This window comes from Denticeps clupeoides, chromosome 17, assembly GCF_900700375.1.
Source record: "Denticeps clupeoides chromosome 17, fDenClu1.1, whole genome shotgun sequence".
NCBI lineage: Eukaryota > Metazoa > Chordata > Actinopteri > Clupeiformes > Denticipitidae > Denticeps > Denticeps clupeoides.
Window position 1 is genome coordinate 7,285,753 of NC_041723.1, and position 17,284 is coordinate 7,303,036.

Genomic DNA, 17,284 nt, shown 5'->3' on the forward strand with positions numbered 1-17,284 from the left:
GACATCGCTGATATTTATGTCTGTAGACAGCACCTCACTCACACATACAGCATCGCCCACCAGTCCGGTGTGCTCCCTCTCAGTGGCTGCTGTCTCCAGCCTGCATCATTAGAACTGTGAAACTGCACACCTGCTTGGTAACATCCTATTTGCAACCATTTATTTACCTGCGTTACCAGGAAGTCTCTGCTGTAAAGATGCCCGTGAAGCTTGTATTTATTCATTTCATTTAAATGTTTGGTGTGCATAATGATCTGCATGTTGCATGATATGAAATTCCAATATGTGTCTACTAAAGTAATCTGGACATCTAGGAGGAATTGCAAATGATTGATCAAATGTGCTTCAGATATTCCATAGCATTGCGTGTGCATTTTATTCTCAGTTGGCTTGTTCATGAAAGTGAATCCCCTTGTGTGAATTAAATCTTATTATACATTCTTGAAAATCACGATTGTCAGTGTGATGTCTCTGTGGTGCAGTGCAAGCTGTCCTTATCTCTCATGCATGCAGTGCACGAGATGACTGTGTTGATGTGTGCGGTCGGGCTAAATGTTATGTGCTGGTTGCTGTTACAGAGGTTAAAGACGTGCCTGGAGCTCATGAGTCGTGCATGAGAGACAGCTGCCCTGTGTCTTCAGTCGGCCATGCACAAGGTACATACACAGCATCACTGCATGTTTTATCTGCTGCCGGGGTACAGGAAAATTACTGTATTTGTATATTGGGCAATCTCAAGTTAAAATTCTGCCTTAGGCTTGTGTGTGTGTGTGTGTGTGTGTGTGTGTGTGTGTGTGTGTGTGTGTGTGTGTGTGTGAGAGAGAGAGAGAGAGAGAGAGAGAGAGGGAGACAAACCTGTGACTCACACTCTGATCCGTGGATCACCTGTACTTCTGAGATACACGTGTCAATGCCTGACTCTCACCTCCCCCTGTCTCAAATCTCCAATTTGGCCCCTTCTTTTGTTTTTCACATTCTCTCGACCCAAATTTTCTTTTTAATTAAAAAAAAATAATAATTCTTTCCCAAACAGAGTGTTCAGAGTGCTCCACACTGAGCAGTATTTCCTGGTACACAGAGTATTGTTTTCCCACCTTTGTGCCTTGTGACCCACACTGCACCACCAAACCACAATTAAAAGAGACTAAATGTGCAGCTCTCCAAGCAAACAACAAAGGAAAATATAAAGAATGAATAATGATTATGCCAAAGCCCTTTATTTGAGTTGTTATTGATTAGGTGTTTGATTGTTCATGGCTCCTCATGCTTTGGAAGGAATAACAGATCTGACAACCTCACCTTTCTAACATTTAACCCTCAACTTTAGCAGAAGAGGATGATGGGACGGAACCGATGTGCGACACGCTGCTAATGTGTATCGTCACCGTCCTTAACCAGGGCCTGCGCAATGGAGGCGGGATTGGGGACATGTTGAGGAAGCCCTCAAAAGACGTTAGTATAATATTACTGCCATGTCAATATTTTGTGGGAAACTGGACATTAACAAATGGAGCTGTGAATAAATAAAATTTGTACAAAATAACAACATATTTAAAATGTACATAAAGTGTTCAGGGCATGTAAGTAGAAGGTGTTTGGTATGAAAGTGAAGGGATTGTCATTGTAAAACACTGCGGCACAGCACAAGGTGACACAAGGAAATGTGTCCTCTGCTTTTAACCATCACTCTTAGTGAGCAGTGGGCAGCCATGACAGGCACCCGGGGAGCAGGGTGTGGGGACCTCAGTGGCACTTTGGCAGTTTGGGATTCGAACCCGCAACCTTCCAATTATGAGATCACTATCTTACCTACTAGTGACTGATGAGTGTATGTTAATGAACACTGTGCTGATATGTCATGTTTTGTCCCTCTTACCTCAGGAGCCTCTGTTTGCTGCACGGGTGGTATATGACATGCTCTTCTTCTTCATCGTCATCATCATCGTGCTCAACCTCATCTTTGGTGTGATCATCGACACGTTCGCCGACCTCAGGAGCGAGAAGCAGAGGAAGGAGGAAATTCTGAAAACCACCTGCTTCATCTGTGGTAAGTGATGCACATCTAAATACAACTTCTAGTCAGTTTTTTTTAGAGATACTGTGTGTCTGTGCTACTACATTTCAGTGGTGAGATGTTTTTTTTTTTTTTGTGCACTTCATCAGAGCTGGCCACTTACTCCCAACATCCCAATACAACTAAATTTCACTGTTGTGCTTAGAAAGTCTCCAAAACTACACAATACCACACACAAAATGAATGCTCATTCAAGGCCTATTTTGTAACCAATTGAGCAGTGATGAACAGGGCAGTGAATGGCCTGATAAACTTAATAAAGTGGAGAGTTTAATATTCTTATGTGCACAGAAGATTTAAAGATTCATGTTTAGCTGTGTCTGTTCCTGCCCTATATTAGATGCAATATATTCTGGCCCACTGTTGACAGGTTTGGAGAGGGACAAGTTTGACAACAAGACAGTGTCCTTCGAGGAGCACATCAAGTCAGAACACAACATGTGGCACTACCTGTACTTCCTTGTGCTGGTGAGAGTGAAAGACCCCACCGAGTACACTGGTCCCGAGAGCTACGTTGCTCAATTGATCAAGGTCAGTCATTTTTAAGTTGTTTAATTATTAAAAATGTCCACGCTCAAAATAAATGACTTTTTGTGCTTGCTGGGTATCTGAGTCTGCGGTGGATTAATTAGGCCTGTATCAATGCATCAAATGCAATTTCATAGTTGTGGAATGTCCACAAAAGACCCAGTGAAGTGTCACACAAAGACAATTTGTGAACATTGGGCTGGTTTGCGTCATGATTAAATGGAAACCCGGAGATTTGGTAGATACGTCCATCATGTGTCTGTGTCTCGCAGCACGGTATAATTTTTTTGCGTGCTCCGTGCTCTAGAGCTCTGAGCTCTATTGTGCGGTGGCATGTTTGTTCCTATAGCCGAGTGTCTGTGTGTGACTGGAAATATTTTGAGGGCATTAGTGTGTGATCGGCCTGCGGTGAGGGGCAGAGAAGAGTGAGCCATGTGGGGGCTGAGACGAGACAGACGAGAGCTCAGCACATCCCAGCCTGGACCTCAGCAGTCTGCAGAAGACAAAAAAAAAATCCTCTCTGCTCCGCATCACAATGCGGGCCCTATGGAGTTGTCATATTTTTTATGATTAATGCCCTAACGCTCAATTTGTCACAATCACAATCATGATGCGTACACATTTATGCACTGCAAACTGGTAAATGCTGTTTTATTACCTCGGTGGAAATGCAACAATTCATGTCATTAAACCTTTTATGGACATTTTTACATCTGCAAAATCCCAGAAAGTATTATTTGTTTAATTTAGCATTTTGTAACTGTACCACTTGCATTTTTGTGTAGTGTGATTTAGTATAATAATTCTTTGCGTTCAGTGGTCAATAGGTACAACAGCATTAGCTCAAGGGTACCATTGTTAGGTCGATCAGGGCGTCTCATGATTTATGCCTGGTCTTTCCTCACTTTCTTTTGCTGAAGAGCCCTCTGTGTAATTAAGTCTGGGCTGCACGTTATGGTTCTGATCCTCAAACCAGAAACTCCTCATAGGAGGTATATGAAGAAAATTATATTCATGCATTTGTCTTAAACACACAGTTCAAATGAGTTCCTGCTTACTCGCTCACTCACTTGCGCACGCACTCTCTCTCTCTCTCTCTCTCTCTCTCTCTCTTTCTCAACTGCACGCTCATACTCGCTGCAGCAGCAAGGCAGGACTTTGGCTCAGGAGCGCAGGGAGACGAGAGACTCTCCGCAGTCCGACATGTGAACGGCCTCTTGAAGTGATGGAGAGGGTGCTAATTAAAGCAGCCATGCTTTACTCCTACTCCAGACATACCCCAGTCTTACTCTGGTCCCCCAGTGCCTGTCTCTAGCTATCGAAACTTTACTGTTGAGAATGAGGACACAGCATAGTTTCATCAATAATACTTTATTTATACTTTATCATTTTTTTTTATAATTAGTAATATCTGCTTTCAGTTACAGAGATGTTCAGGGACATCAGTGCACGGATGGCATAAGAATGATTATCCAATAATAATGATTAGTAGTTATGATTATGTTGATGCAATACCATTTATAGGCTGGTTTAAATAGTTTAAAACACTGCTGGCTGCTACTGCAAACTTTTTTTACAGATGGAGTTTTAAAGTTAGAGACATGGACAAAAGTTGGGCTAAAAAGTGCTCACGGACCTTCCTGTCTTCCTGTGTCCCGTAGTGTGTGTGGCCGTTCTCTATATCCTGGTGTGTGTGTGTGTGTGTGTGTGTTTTAGGGAGCGCTGGCAGGTACTGCGGCAGAAGACAGCAGTTATATAACCTATCTCAAGTGGCCTGCTAACAGCTCAGCCTCGCCTCGCACGTGCTCTCCTGCCCACCACGCAATGCCACACACACACACACAAGCGCAATCTCTGTTCAGTCCTTCATTATCACACAGTGAGTCAGGCATCTCCTAGGCAACACAGTCGTCATGCACTGTTGGCGCTGGCAACAGGAGACCGAAAGGAGACCATAGGGAGAGAGAGGCTTACAGTCTCACTCTATGTCAGAGGTCAAAGTGTCCTGATGTGATCCAGTTTTGTGCACCTGAAATGGAGCAGAAATGCAGCCCAGAAAGTTTCACACCCCTCAACCTCCCTGCGCAGCCTGCATGCGTTAATCACCCTGATTACAGAAACCGAGTGGATATTTTGAGATTTTTATTCTAAACTGTTCCGTGGACTTTTCTCTCCATTAAAGACAGAAGGAGCTTCAGAAGAAGCAACAACACATGAGACCATGTTTGTGCAGTGCCGCTAAAATGCATGTGTAATACACTGCTAAAAAACCCCCACAAAAATAAGACCTCCTATATCAGAATGAATGAAATATTCTTATTAAATACTTTATTATTTACACACTTGAATGTGATTAACAACAAAATCACACAAAAATGATCGATGGAAATGGATTTATCAACCCTTGGAGGTCTGGATTTGGAGTCACACTCAAATTTAAAGTGGAAAAACACAGTCTGATCCAACTTTGACGTAATGTCCTTAAAACAAGTCTAAATGAGGCGCAGTAGTGTGTGTGCCCTCCGCATGCCTGTGATTATGAAGTGATTGTCACTTGTGATAGACATCAGCACAGCACACGGTGCACACAGTGAAATTTGTCCTCTGCATTTAACCCATCACCCTGAGTGAGCCAAACATGCTGCACGGTGTTGGGGTGTAAGCACAACCCCCAACTGTGGACGTTGGGCCTCAGACCACCCTCATTACAGTTCCTCTTATAACCTGCTCATATTTGGTGCAAAGAAGGTACTGGAGGGTGGGTCTAACAACAGAGAACCATCCTTTTTTTAAATAATATAATATGTGAATTGAATAAAACTCAATTTCATTTGCTACAAGGACAAAATGATACAGGAATTTGTTCAGAAATGGTTCAGATGTTCACCTGGACTCAGGTGGTTAACCTCCTAACCTCTTTTGAACATGAATAACAATTTTTTGAACAAGAAGGAATATGTTAAAATTTAGTAAAAAACATGATGAGAGAGTGATGTTCAAAGATTCTGAGCTGATATTAGCTATTATCATTGAAAACAATCTTTCCTCTGACATGGGGCAGGAATTTAATGCTTCAAGCTCAGTTCATAAAAAGCATGTCCGTACCCTCGACTTTCTCCACCAGGCCTTCAATGCGAAGTGAGTTTTATGTAAGAGAGATCCCTGACCTACCCCTTATCTCCAAGTTCTGCACATTCGCCCTGTGGTGAAGCTTGCACCTATGAACAGTGTGTCCGCATGTTTTCCTGAGACGTGTACTTGTCTGTGTTGTAGATGCTGCTGCATGGCCCCTCCTACTCCGTGGTCCAGACCTCACAGCTTTAGTGCTGCTCTCTACAGCAAAACCAATTCAGCTAAATTGATGCAGTAGGAACAAGCATATAGACACTCATTTGAATTTATCCAAGTTTGGTGCTGTAGGCCTTTTCATGCCTAATTAGCCACTTAATTGCCGGGTAAATAATTGATTATACCTCTCATCTGCTTCATAATTCTGCTCACCACGTTCACAAATAAGCAGGTCTATACCTTCTGTCAGGTTTTACAGTTTTCTGCAGATGGACCATGTAACTACAGTAAGGATGACCTCCTTACTGAGCATATTTCGCGCTGCACATTCTGTTCAATTATCCTGTCTGCAGAAGTACCAAATGTGGCAATCATTTAACAAAGTTTAAAAAAAAAAAATTGGTCAGTTCTTACAATGCAATATTCTCTCTCATTCTCTTCTGGTCTTTCCACTCTTCAGGAGAAGAACCTGGACTGGTTTCCGCGCATGCGCGCCATGTCTCTGGTGAGCAGCGAGGGGGAGAGTGAGCAGAATGAGATGCGCTCCCTGCAGGAGAAGCTGGAGAGCACCGTGGTCCTGGTGGCCCAGTTGTCTTCACAGCTGTCGGAGCTTAAGGAGCAGGTAGAGCATGATGGCCAGAGCCCCGCCCCGATCCCGCCCTGCCTGTTAATTACTTTTTTTTATTTGCTCCCGGCAAAATGTTTTTTCAATTATTTGATGGACCATGACTATATCAACACCTTAAATGTTGTATATGTTTACAGTAACTGTATTGCACTGTATTGCACGAAAGATCTCCTAAATATGGCAGACGATCAGTAAAATAACTAAGGGAATCGAGAAGGCCAAAAGAGCAGAACTGTGACATCACCAGCCCTGTAAAGGGATTTCTTTTCTTAACAAAGTTTAAATTAGGAGGAGCCCATAGGGATGATTTACATCACTCCTGCACTGTAGTTCCTCATTCTGGATGTTTTAGACAACACTTCCTGTCAATCCATCGCACGGCCAAGTGTCACCAGCGTTCCGTCTCCTCCTCCTCTCTTTTTTTTCTCTAGCCTCATAAGTCTCCTGTCTACCCTCATATCAGAATGTCTGCCATAAACACCTCAGGACCACCGACACTGCTCCCATCACCATTTTACTAGTCATTATGATGTAACATGCCACATGCACTGCATCTGATTTTGCTCCAGGTTGAGTATGACAGGGGAATTTACAGCTAATAAGTACATATTGTCACACATGTCATATTGACTAGTTAGACTTCATTTAAATGCTGATAAACTGATCATGTCGGTGGTCCTGTCACTTAGCATGTATCTGCGTCTACGTTTCTGGCTCTTGTCTGAGTGTGACGCTTCTGCTTGAAAAGAGCCTCGTTGTGGGAAAGCGCCGCTTAACGACCCGGCGCAGACCCTGTGGGTGTTTGGATGTTCTCGTTCCACAGGAGTGTGACGGATCACGTACATCACCTGCTTTTCCAGCATGTGATTTCCCGCAACAACGCTCTCCTTGTTCACATGCTCACCCTGCACTCTGATGTGAGAAAACACCGCGTGCTGTACAGTTGGCGAGGGGGCAGAGAGAGAGAGAGCGAGAGAGCGAGAGAGCGAGAGAGCGAGAGAGAGAGAGAGAGAGAGAGAGAGAGAGGGAAACTGGGTTTTACCCTAAAACAGAGCAAGGAAAATGCATTCTTGAGAAGAGACACCTGAAGAGACCTTGAGCGGTGGGGAACAATGAAATGGTGGTGGTGGCGTGATAAAACCCACGCGGGCTGGCTGCAGATGTGAGCCCTGCGGTTTTCTGGATATTCCCCAGTCACGAGGTTGGACCTTAGAAGCCGTTTTACCAACATGAAATTTTATTAAAGTCATGTTAACTAATGTATGAAAGGGATTCCAGTGTGGAAATCCATTGTGGAGCCAGTTTAGAGTGAAAAAGAGAAAGAAAGGCATTATGGGTGACGTTTCTAGGGCAGGACAGCAGCTTTGGTGGTCTGCACCGGAAGAACTCAGATGGTCTAACACAGAAGTTCTAATAAATTGTCTATTAAAAAATACAAAGCATAATAGATTTTCTGTTTCTTTGTACTCATCAGTCCTTGGAAATTAATTAGAAAAACTGTTAATTACCAACTTGCCATTTTGTATGAATAAAAAGTCCCATTTGAGTATCCTGTTGTAGGAACAGTGTCCTTATCCAAGCCCGTCCAAGTCCAAACTGCTTTATTTCATGTAGTAACTGTAAGAGATTTTACAGTAGTACTAGATAGTGCTTTTGTTACCCTCAGAATTTTTTCATATAACATCTCTGAAGTGGTAGGGCATGGTCTGGGAAACCATCTAGAATGATAATTGAATATCATCACGCAATCAAGTGCTCGTCTCTTTTTTTTTTTTTTTTTTTTTTTCTTCCCTGATTTAATAAAAAAAAAAAAATTATTTTACTGGTGTGACTTTAAAGATAAGGACGTATCCTGTGTTGCTTTCCTCAGTCCTTTTGAATGACAATCAGGACACGTCTGTCTCTCTCTGTTTCTTAGATGACAGAACAGCGTAAAAACAAGCAGAGGATGGGTTTCCTGGGGCCACAGCAGATCAACCACCACATTCCTCCTCCCCACTGAGACGTCAACCTCACCTTTGCAAGCAAGCGCACACAAACACACACACACATACACACAAGCTCAGCACTTTAACCTGTGTGCTGTGGCACTGTGTGACCTGGTGTTTACAGTGATCAAGTATTGATTTGGGACGTTGGGTCTCCGCGGAAATGGTACCTGTGAACTTTTTTTTTTTTTTTTTTTAAATGAGTGTTAGTTTCCTTCCTGCTCTGTTTACGTGCTGACGTTTGCCATTTTATTGTAATATGGTTCCTCTGTTTTGACTAGCCACTATTTAAATCAAAAGGGATTCACTGGATTCATAAATTTCACTTTAGAAAGTGAAATGTGACAAGTGCCAGTCAGGTGTAGGAAGCAGTGCTCCACACTACGGCCTGCTGTCCTGAGAACGTGAACGTGGCCATAAACAAGGAAAATAGAGAGATAAGAAGCAAAAAAGCCTGAAAACCACATCATCTCAGAGCAACAGTTGCCTGACAGCAGGAGACAGAGTGCCTTTCCCCAAAGACACCCATTTAGATCATGTTTGGCTGCGAAGTGCCTTCATTTCCCTTTTTATCATCTTTCGGTTACAACAGTGTGCTTTTCGCAGAATCTGTCTGTGTTTTCTATGTATTTAATCAAAATAAATGAATAAAAGTATTTGTATATTAAAGGTAACACAGTTTATTCCTGTGCAGTATGCTTCAGTTTACTGTGACCGCTACAGTATGGAGTGTAAATGAATTTCTCATCTCTTCTGTCATAACCAACCACTAATACAGCATCAGGGCCTAATCTCTGCTCGGAAATGGTGTGGTATGAAGATGAATGAGTGTGCATGTGTGTGTGGGGGGTGGAATGAGTTGTCATGTTGCTACAAATTTGCACAAATAGCATCAACTTTGCAGAAAGTGGCCTTGTAAAGCCCTGTTTTAAATAAAGGGAATGTTTTATTCTGTTCAGATGTTGCACTGTAATAAACCTGTGATATTGAAGAGCCTGGTGTTTTCATTGAACCGCCCTCCACCCACCTCTCTTCACCCTCTCTTCTGTGACATGCACCTTCTGCCACCTGACCTTTACCATGTGACCATGCGCACACAACTGAGTGTCGTATCTAGTTACACTGTGGCCAATTATTAACTTTGTGGAAGCCTGTAGTGCTAATTCACCACGGAGATCACTCTTCGAGCCTTCAGCACATTTTTATTTACATTCTGTAACTGTTAATTATCTTTTTGAACACATTTTTACATACAAGCTTCTGAACAGTTAATTACAATAGTTACTTAAAATAAGTACGAATACTTACTGACTAATGATAGAAATGTCAAATACAAGAATAACCAGGGTAGTCCCACATGAGCTTTCCCCAAAAAGTCTTCTAAATTTACTGAAGCGGAACACATTTATGGCAATATATTCAGCATTGAAGCATCAATATTTTTATTTAAAGTAGGCTGTGTAACGTAACAACATGTGGAAACAGGAAAGGGATCTAGCTGTACTGACTCCTTCTTTATCAGCGTTTTCTACCAAATTTTGTGACGGGAGAGCCTTCAAATGCAAATACGGCTTTTTACGTGATCTACAGTTCACCAAACAACCGCAACGAGGACCTGTCCAGGGTGGCCCATAAAAAAAATGCTGGGGCCAAATTTAACCCCAGGGCAGGCGCTGTATCAGCCCACAGCTGTCACCAGGAAGGGGAAAGTCCAGCATTTCTGAAATGCCCAGTCTGGGAGGGGAGCGTTGTGGGTGGTGCTCATGCACACAGTGTCCTCTGTTAGCCCAGGCCTGGTGCTTAATGCATTGTTTGTTAACTCCAAACTTTGTCCGGGTGTGTAGCAGGTATGAAACATTAACAAAACGGTGCTTTTAATTACACCTACCTCTGTTAACAGCTAATCTGATGGGGGGTGACTTAATCAAGGTCGAAACGGGAGCCTCTGATGTCTATTGGCTACTGCAGTGCATTTTTGTTATCAATATCCATATTGATACCAAGTCGATCAATCATGGCTGATGATCAGGTTTCAGGTCAGGTGACAGGTGGCCTCGACGTCCCAAGCAAAGTATATTTTTTGCGGCCATGCTGGCCACGAACAGGCATTAATCTAAATATATCGCCAGCATGTGATGGACCGCATGTGACTTCCTGTGTCATGCTGCGAGAATGGCAGACCGGTCACGTCGCAAGATCCTGAGCAGTACCGTGCCACCCACTGAAAGCCCACTGCAGAGACCTGGGGACGACGTCTGCCCTGCTTAAATCATATGTTGCGAAATGAGCGGGATTTCATCCAAAGTGTCATTTAATAGTCACAAGTCCTCCACCCATAATCCCTGTTTCTGCATGCCTGCCCACTTCCTGTAAATGATCACAGGGATTCTCTTTATTGAGGTATATAAATATATACATGTAAATAGAAATGTTTTGGGGGGTTTTGTAACGGTCACACAGGATTGTTTTATTAATATATTTGTAGTCATTTTACAATAGACTGCAGCTCAGAATAATTATTGATCAGAAGCCCGTTCATGCAAACACTGTTTCCCAGCTGCTGCGGTGGCGGATTCTATGTTATTTCTGGATCAGATTTGTTCGGTTCACCCAAAATTACTGTTCTACATCTCTGAAGGGAAGCCATCACTCTTCTGCAATGCATGTGACCTTAGAGCACATGATATAAGAAGAATTCAATAAAATAGAATTGAATCCATGAACCATATAAAATACAGAGTTGGAGGGGACCTAGTTCACTGGTCATCGTATGTCACGAGTTTTTATTTCTGATGCAAGCTGTGCCAGCCAAAGCAGGCAGTTTAACTAAAGGGGGGCGTACAGACTACTTTTGGGGAGGAATGCTGTCTACAGTTATTCTGAATGTGCACGCAATCATGGGAATACCCAGTGTATCCTGGTTAGGCAATGTGGGGCTACTCTTTTGTCACTTATTTCTCAATTGCTAGTGTGAAATGTAACATGTTCTTTATATTCTTCAAAAAACTACTGATCACATATTTTCATAAAAATTTTTATTAGCAGAAATTGGTAAAAAAAAAAAATACAATACTCACTATCCATAACTGTTTAGTCCATAGCAAGGTAGCTACTACCAGAGTCCATCCTGGGACAGTGTGTCCAGGGTGGGGAGTCACTCAAAGCAGGGCACCAGCCCACCGCAAAAGTAAAGTAAAAGTGAAGTGATTGTCAGTGTGAAACACTGCAGCACAGAAAACGGTGACACAACAAAATGTGTCCTCTGTATTTATCCATCACCCTTGGTGAGCAGTGGGCAGCCATTACAGGCGCCCGGGGATTCGAACCAGCAACCTTCTGATTACGGGGCCGCTTCCTTAACTGCTAGGCCACCACTGCCCCAAAGTATGTTAATGTTACAATAATGCTAAACAATGAACTTTCATGCCCGTTACTAAATTATATGTAATATGTTGTTTTCAAAACTGTCATTATTTGGTGATATTGTCTTATCAGCAGCTAATTGTGTTGAAGAAGATGTGTTAGTGTTAAAATTTAATAAAGAATGGAAAAGGCAGCAAATAATATAAAGGCAGCTGTAGTTTGTAGAGAGTAGAATATGTTGACAATGGCTTCTATTTTGTAAGAGATGCCCATCTTGCCCACCTTACTGTTTTTAATCTGTGTCTCTTCTAAACAAAAATATATAATATATTAGAAATGCATTTTAGAAGAACAGAGGAGCCAGGCATTTACTTGTAAACTTTTTGTATTAGAAATCAGCCCCTTAGAAATTTAAACCATTGAAATTGTGTTTCTCGTTGGACGTGGGTTTTTGAGACTGTCATTTGTAGCACCAGTCTCAGGGCCAATAAAATAAAACTACTAAATACACAGGTTGGGTTAATAAGTCATGGCTGTACAGGGAGCTGAAGGGCACTTCCTGTCTGTACGCCTCTGTGCTGGCTGCTGAGCTGGCCATCTCGGCAGTGGTTACAGCAGCAGTTTATCCTTCAGAGTCTGATCAAGGCGTGACTTTGAACCCCGGACCGGCCGCCAGCCATACCTCAGAGCGCTGCCTGTTGTGTTTTCTGTGGATGCGGTGGCCACACATGCCATCCTGCATTACAGATTTTTTCTTAGAAAGAGATCGAAGTCACAGACGGAGGTTTTGTAGAACGTGGACTTATGCACACGAAAGCACATACCTTTCATACGAAATTACACTATATACAAAATAGTTGTTTTTCATCTTATATTCATAGTATATTTGTAGTTTTTAAGGCTATAGAGTACGCAGCAATAGGATTATAAAGGTAAAACATCAGAAATGTTATTATACAGAAGATATTTGTAATATAATAATAGATATATAATAGATATATCTAATTTCACTGTTGTGTGGCTGTGAGACGGACGCTCGGCCTCACCTTCTCCCAGTTTATCTCACAGGTGCACAGACCTGCCCAACAGCAAGTGCATTCTGGGTCACGTACAAGTGTCCGTCCTCGTGCTGACACCAGTAAGGACGCTCCATTTAATGGACTGAAGGTTGTAAAGAGGCGATGAGGAAAAACATTTTCGCCCAGACAGGGGTGAGGGGTGACATGATTTGAAAATAGAAAGTAGATATACATACACACACACACACACACAGAGAGAGAGACTTAGAGGACATACACAAAGGCCCCCTCTACACCTTCTGCCACTGCTGGGTGGAGGGACAGCCCACCTGCATCCCCACGAAGAACACCTGGTATCTGTGTTTCCACATGATGTACGCGCCCACGAAGCAGACAATGGCCTGGCCCAAGTTCAGCAGAATCTGCAGAAGGTAGTACAGCTGAAGCGTGCTGGAGATGGCGGAGCAGTCGGTCACCTCCTCGTAGATGACGGTGCGCCGGATGGCCTCGTTGGGGCTGGGTGTGCAGACGCAGTTCTCGCCCTCCTCCTCGCAGGCGTAGCTGCTGACCTGGACGTGGTGGTGGCTCTCGAAGGCGATGACCAGTCCGGAGATGAAAACCCCAAGTGCACAGAGGATGAAATACAGCAACTGCAAAAGTAATTGAATAAATTAAAAACCAAGAGACAGACAGAACTGACATTTGTCTCTGTGAACCATAATGCACCACAGGTTCGCCAGAGTAATGCTGAACTGCTGAACTGCCAGGGGTAGTTGAGGAACCGACCACGTAATCAGAAGGTTGCCGGTTCGAATCCTGATCCGCCAAGGTGCCACTGACCAAAGCACCGTCCCCGGGCGCCTGTCATGGCTGCCCACTGCTCACTAAGGGTGATGTTAAAAGCAGAGGACACATTTTGTTGTGTCACCTTGTGCTGTGCTGCGTATCACAATGACAATCACTTCACTTTAATGAAGCCACCAACTGGTCGCCATATATAGCCAGCAGCACCAGTTTACATGCCTGACGCTACAATCCACTATCAATGGGATAAAAAAAAAACACCTGGCAGCTCTCTGCACTCTAACCTTGGGAACAGTGCTGCTTTGTTCTGATTGGCTGTTGTGCAGATTGCCCAGCTCTTTCATAATGAGAGACCGGTGAATCCTGGCATTGTGGTCTGTGCCACCAGGAAAGTAAAGCGTGCTCATATCCAGGTAGTCAGCTGACCTTATTATATTGACACATAATGATGCAATAAAACATGTTGCAAGACCTGACCAATCGAAGTAACTTGAAGTAAGACCATGACACGTCCTCAACAAGCTTTTAGAGTTAGAGTTATGGACACATGGTAATATGAACATTCAACACAGGTTTAAATTGCACATTTGTGACTTTTTTTTGGCAGGGTAGCATATAAAGTTTCCTCTTTGTCAGCAGTTACTGCACAGTTTATGCAAATAAAGTCTGGTTGATGTCAGCGAGCGATATAATTCTGATTCAATATGGGTGCACGGCTTTTAACTCCATGCTTTCCTCTCACCTTCGCAGCAAATTGCAGAGTGTTCCTTTCGTCAGGCAAGTAAGTGATGCAGTAGAGCAGAAATCCCAGCAGGGACACCACACACACCTGGGGAGAAGGGCATAGATCAGTCGGTGACATCTGTGATAATGCATGTGCATTATGTAATACAAGGTATTCATATGCTGTTCATATGCATTTGGTTACTTTTTTGGCTCATGCAGACGTTTAGAAGCAGATGCATGACAACTGTTCCCATTGTGTCCGGATTTATAAACACATGCCAAACTTAGAGAAGGCTCTTAATCTCATTTGCAGTTCAGCAGTCTTCTTCAATTCACCGCCCATTGGCCACTTTTTCGTGGGCCCAGTAACGAACATTGTGCAAACGTTGCATTGAGTTGTCATCTGATAATATAATCACTGCATCGGGAAAATTGGATAGTTGTCCCTCTCTGCGCGATAAACACTCTCCCTCTCAGTCCAGTGGGAGTCTTGTGACTAACGTGCAGTATCTAATTTAATTGTTTTTCCCAGGTTCTTCGACAGATGGGGTGGAGTTGGAGGAAGAAAAAAAAAACCTCAGTATTGGTGACCTCAGTATTTTTCTCGGTCTCGTGAGGCTCCAACTCGAGATGCCTGAGCGGCTGGCGAGGCCTGCTCGTGCCCCGGGGCACGGCTTAGACGAGGGGAGATGCGCTACACCGCGGCTTCTCAAGGAAGCGAACCGAACGCCCGCCCGGGTGCCAAAAAGCACAAAAACCACAGGCCGGCACTCCGAGGAACAGAACATCTGCAGATAAAAGAAGCCTCTGTGGTGTTCAGCCAGTGTGCGCAGGGCTCAAACGAAAGTCTCCGCCGCGTGGGCCAAAATAACCGGGCAGACAGCGGCCCGGGCCGTGATGCGGGGAAGAGTGTCAGTTTACGGTTTACAGTTTTAGGGTTAGCAAATGGCTCAGAGCCTCAGACGTCTTACGGATTTTATTTCCAGAGGTGGCAAAGGTGCCCGCATTCATCGCTCATTACCAACACCCTTTTTGGACCTCATTACGGAATAGGTGATGAATGTATTCTGCTGTTATGTAGAGCCCATGCAGAGAGTGAAGAAGCCTCCATTACACATGGTGACACTTCTCGTATTGTATAACATGCAAAGTTGGTCTTTTCTTCATATTTCTAAAGATGTTTCTATGTCCCATCCAACATGCTTGCAACACAGGGTACAAATGTCCTTATTGTAATTGATGCTGTCCAATTCATTCAAAGTGGAGTAAATGGAACAGAAACATATGAACAGACGGAATTTTTTTTTTAGTTTTGGACACCCTCTTTCCTTAACAATTTATTTCAAGGCTTTTCTCCCTGTTCAATATAGAATGCATGTTAACCCAAGGATGATCATCTCAACTCTTTCAGTGTGTTTACATTTGAAGAGCTTAGGGACAAATTGAAAAATCAAAGATTAGCGCACAGCCTTACAAGCGCGTCGGGAGCCGCGAGCCAGTGTAATCCCATGGCTGCCTTCTAACAATGCAGCCTAACAAATAAGAAATGGCACCGACACCCCATCCAGGCTTCACAGGAGCCTCGGTAAAGGAACATAAACCCTGCGTGACTCATGTTGCCACTTTGAGGCAGGCCTCGGTGAGTCATTTACATGTGAGTCAGGCGGAGTTCGAACGCTACCGCGTTCGGCGCTGGGCCCGTCAAGGTTCGCCAGACGCCGTTTGATACAGTCTCGCGGCCCGTGTGTGTTTGATGATTTCCGATAGGCGCCGGCGGGGAGGCGCGCTCTCCGACAGTCAGCGAGACGCAACACCCGTCCACCCATCCACCCGCAGGCCGACTTTCCGCCGAGTTACGAGACTCGGCTGCGGTGCACGCCGCATGCATATATATATATATATAAATATATTAATTATTCATACAGAAAATATTCGTACAGAACACACAGGTGTTCAGAGGTTAAAGGTTAGCATGGAACTGGCCCCAGGCATGCCGTGAGGAATTGGAGCAAGATGGGGTGAGGTGGAGGAATGCTTACAGCGATCCCAGCCCAGTGGGGCGTCTCCCTGGTCAACAGAGACGGGCTGATGGCACCCATGAGGAAGGCCACGGCCGTTATGGCGATGCCCAGCAGCAGCTGCAGAAGGGCCACCAGCAGCGGGAAGCGGCACCCGCAGCAAGTGGGGGCCTCTCCGGCCGCGGGGCCGGCCTCCGCCTGGCCCTTCTTTCCCAGCTTCTGTTTCTCCCCCCCGGGTCCCCCCTGGCTCTTCTTCTGGGCTCCCATGGTGGCCTCCCTGTTCTCTCGGGCTGCTGCGGTGAGTTTTTCTCTCCCTTCAGTCCACAGCACGCATGCACGTACACACACTCACTCACTCTTTTCGTCCTCTCGGTTACCTTCGTGTGCTTTTCTCTCCTCTCGAGCTCAACCCAGACTGTTCTACACTGCTGGCTGGTAGCGGCTCCCTCCCTCCCTCTTCTTTCACTAGGGCCGTTTCGCTCAGTGCCGGCCTGAGATGTGCTGCTATTTGGAATCAGAGGAGGCTCTGAACTAATATGGAAAGCATTTGGAGCGGATTCCTCGAGCTGCCCGAGTGCCACATATAGAGCAGCAGCAAGGCAGAGCAGTGGAGGAACGGGTGGGCGGGAAAGAGAGCGGAACGCACCGAGGGGGGGGACTCCAACGAGCGACCTGATGATGAACGGCGAGCAGCATCCTCTCCCTCTGAGTACAGGAGGAGCTCGGCGGTGCGGCCTTATTAAAGGGGGGGGGGGACAATTAAACAAGACGAGGCCTAGAACAACACATCGCGTCAGTCGTGTGGGTGAAGGGATGAGTGCTGCCTGCTCTGCCCCCCCAGAGCCAAG

At 44.6% G+C, this 17,284-nt stretch overlaps 2 protein-coding genes across 6 annotated transcripts in view; one reads left to right on the forward strand and one right to left on the reverse strand.

Moving 5' to 3' along the window:
- itpr2 (inositol 1,4,5-trisphosphate receptor, type 2) overlaps positions 1-9,497 on the forward strand; it is a 57,669-nt gene extending 48,172 nt beyond the window's left edge. For 2 of the 5 annotated variants that reach the window (XM_028957321.1, XM_028957324.1), the window contains 6 exons: positions 579-656; positions 1,328-1,452; positions 1,882-2,047; positions 2,445-2,605; positions 6,351-6,512; positions 8,437-9,497. In XM_028957321.1, coding sequence (XP_028813154.1) covers positions 579-656; positions 1,328-1,452; positions 1,882-2,047; positions 2,445-2,605; positions 6,351-6,512; positions 8,437-8,520 — 776 coding nt within the window. In that variant the 3' untranslated portion in view covers positions 8,521-9,497. The other 3 variants (XM_028957322.1, XM_028957325.1, XM_028957326.1) reach the window with 3 other exon arrangements.
- A 1,890-nt stretch (positions 9,498-11,387) lies between these two features.
- sspn (sarcospan (Kras oncogene-associated gene)) lies at positions 11,388-17,221 on the reverse strand. The gene is made up of 3 exons (XM_028958620.1): positions 16,458-17,221; positions 14,435-14,521; positions 11,388-13,538 (listed from the first exon to the last, which is right to left on the reverse strand). Exons 1-3 carry the CDS (start codon positions 16,701-16,703, stop codon positions 13,179-13,181), a joined length of 693 nt encoding a protein of 230 aa, XP_028814453.1. The 5' UTR covers positions 16,704-17,221; the 3' UTR covers positions 11,388-13,178.
- Between the last annotated feature and the right edge of the window lie 63 nt (positions 17,222-17,284).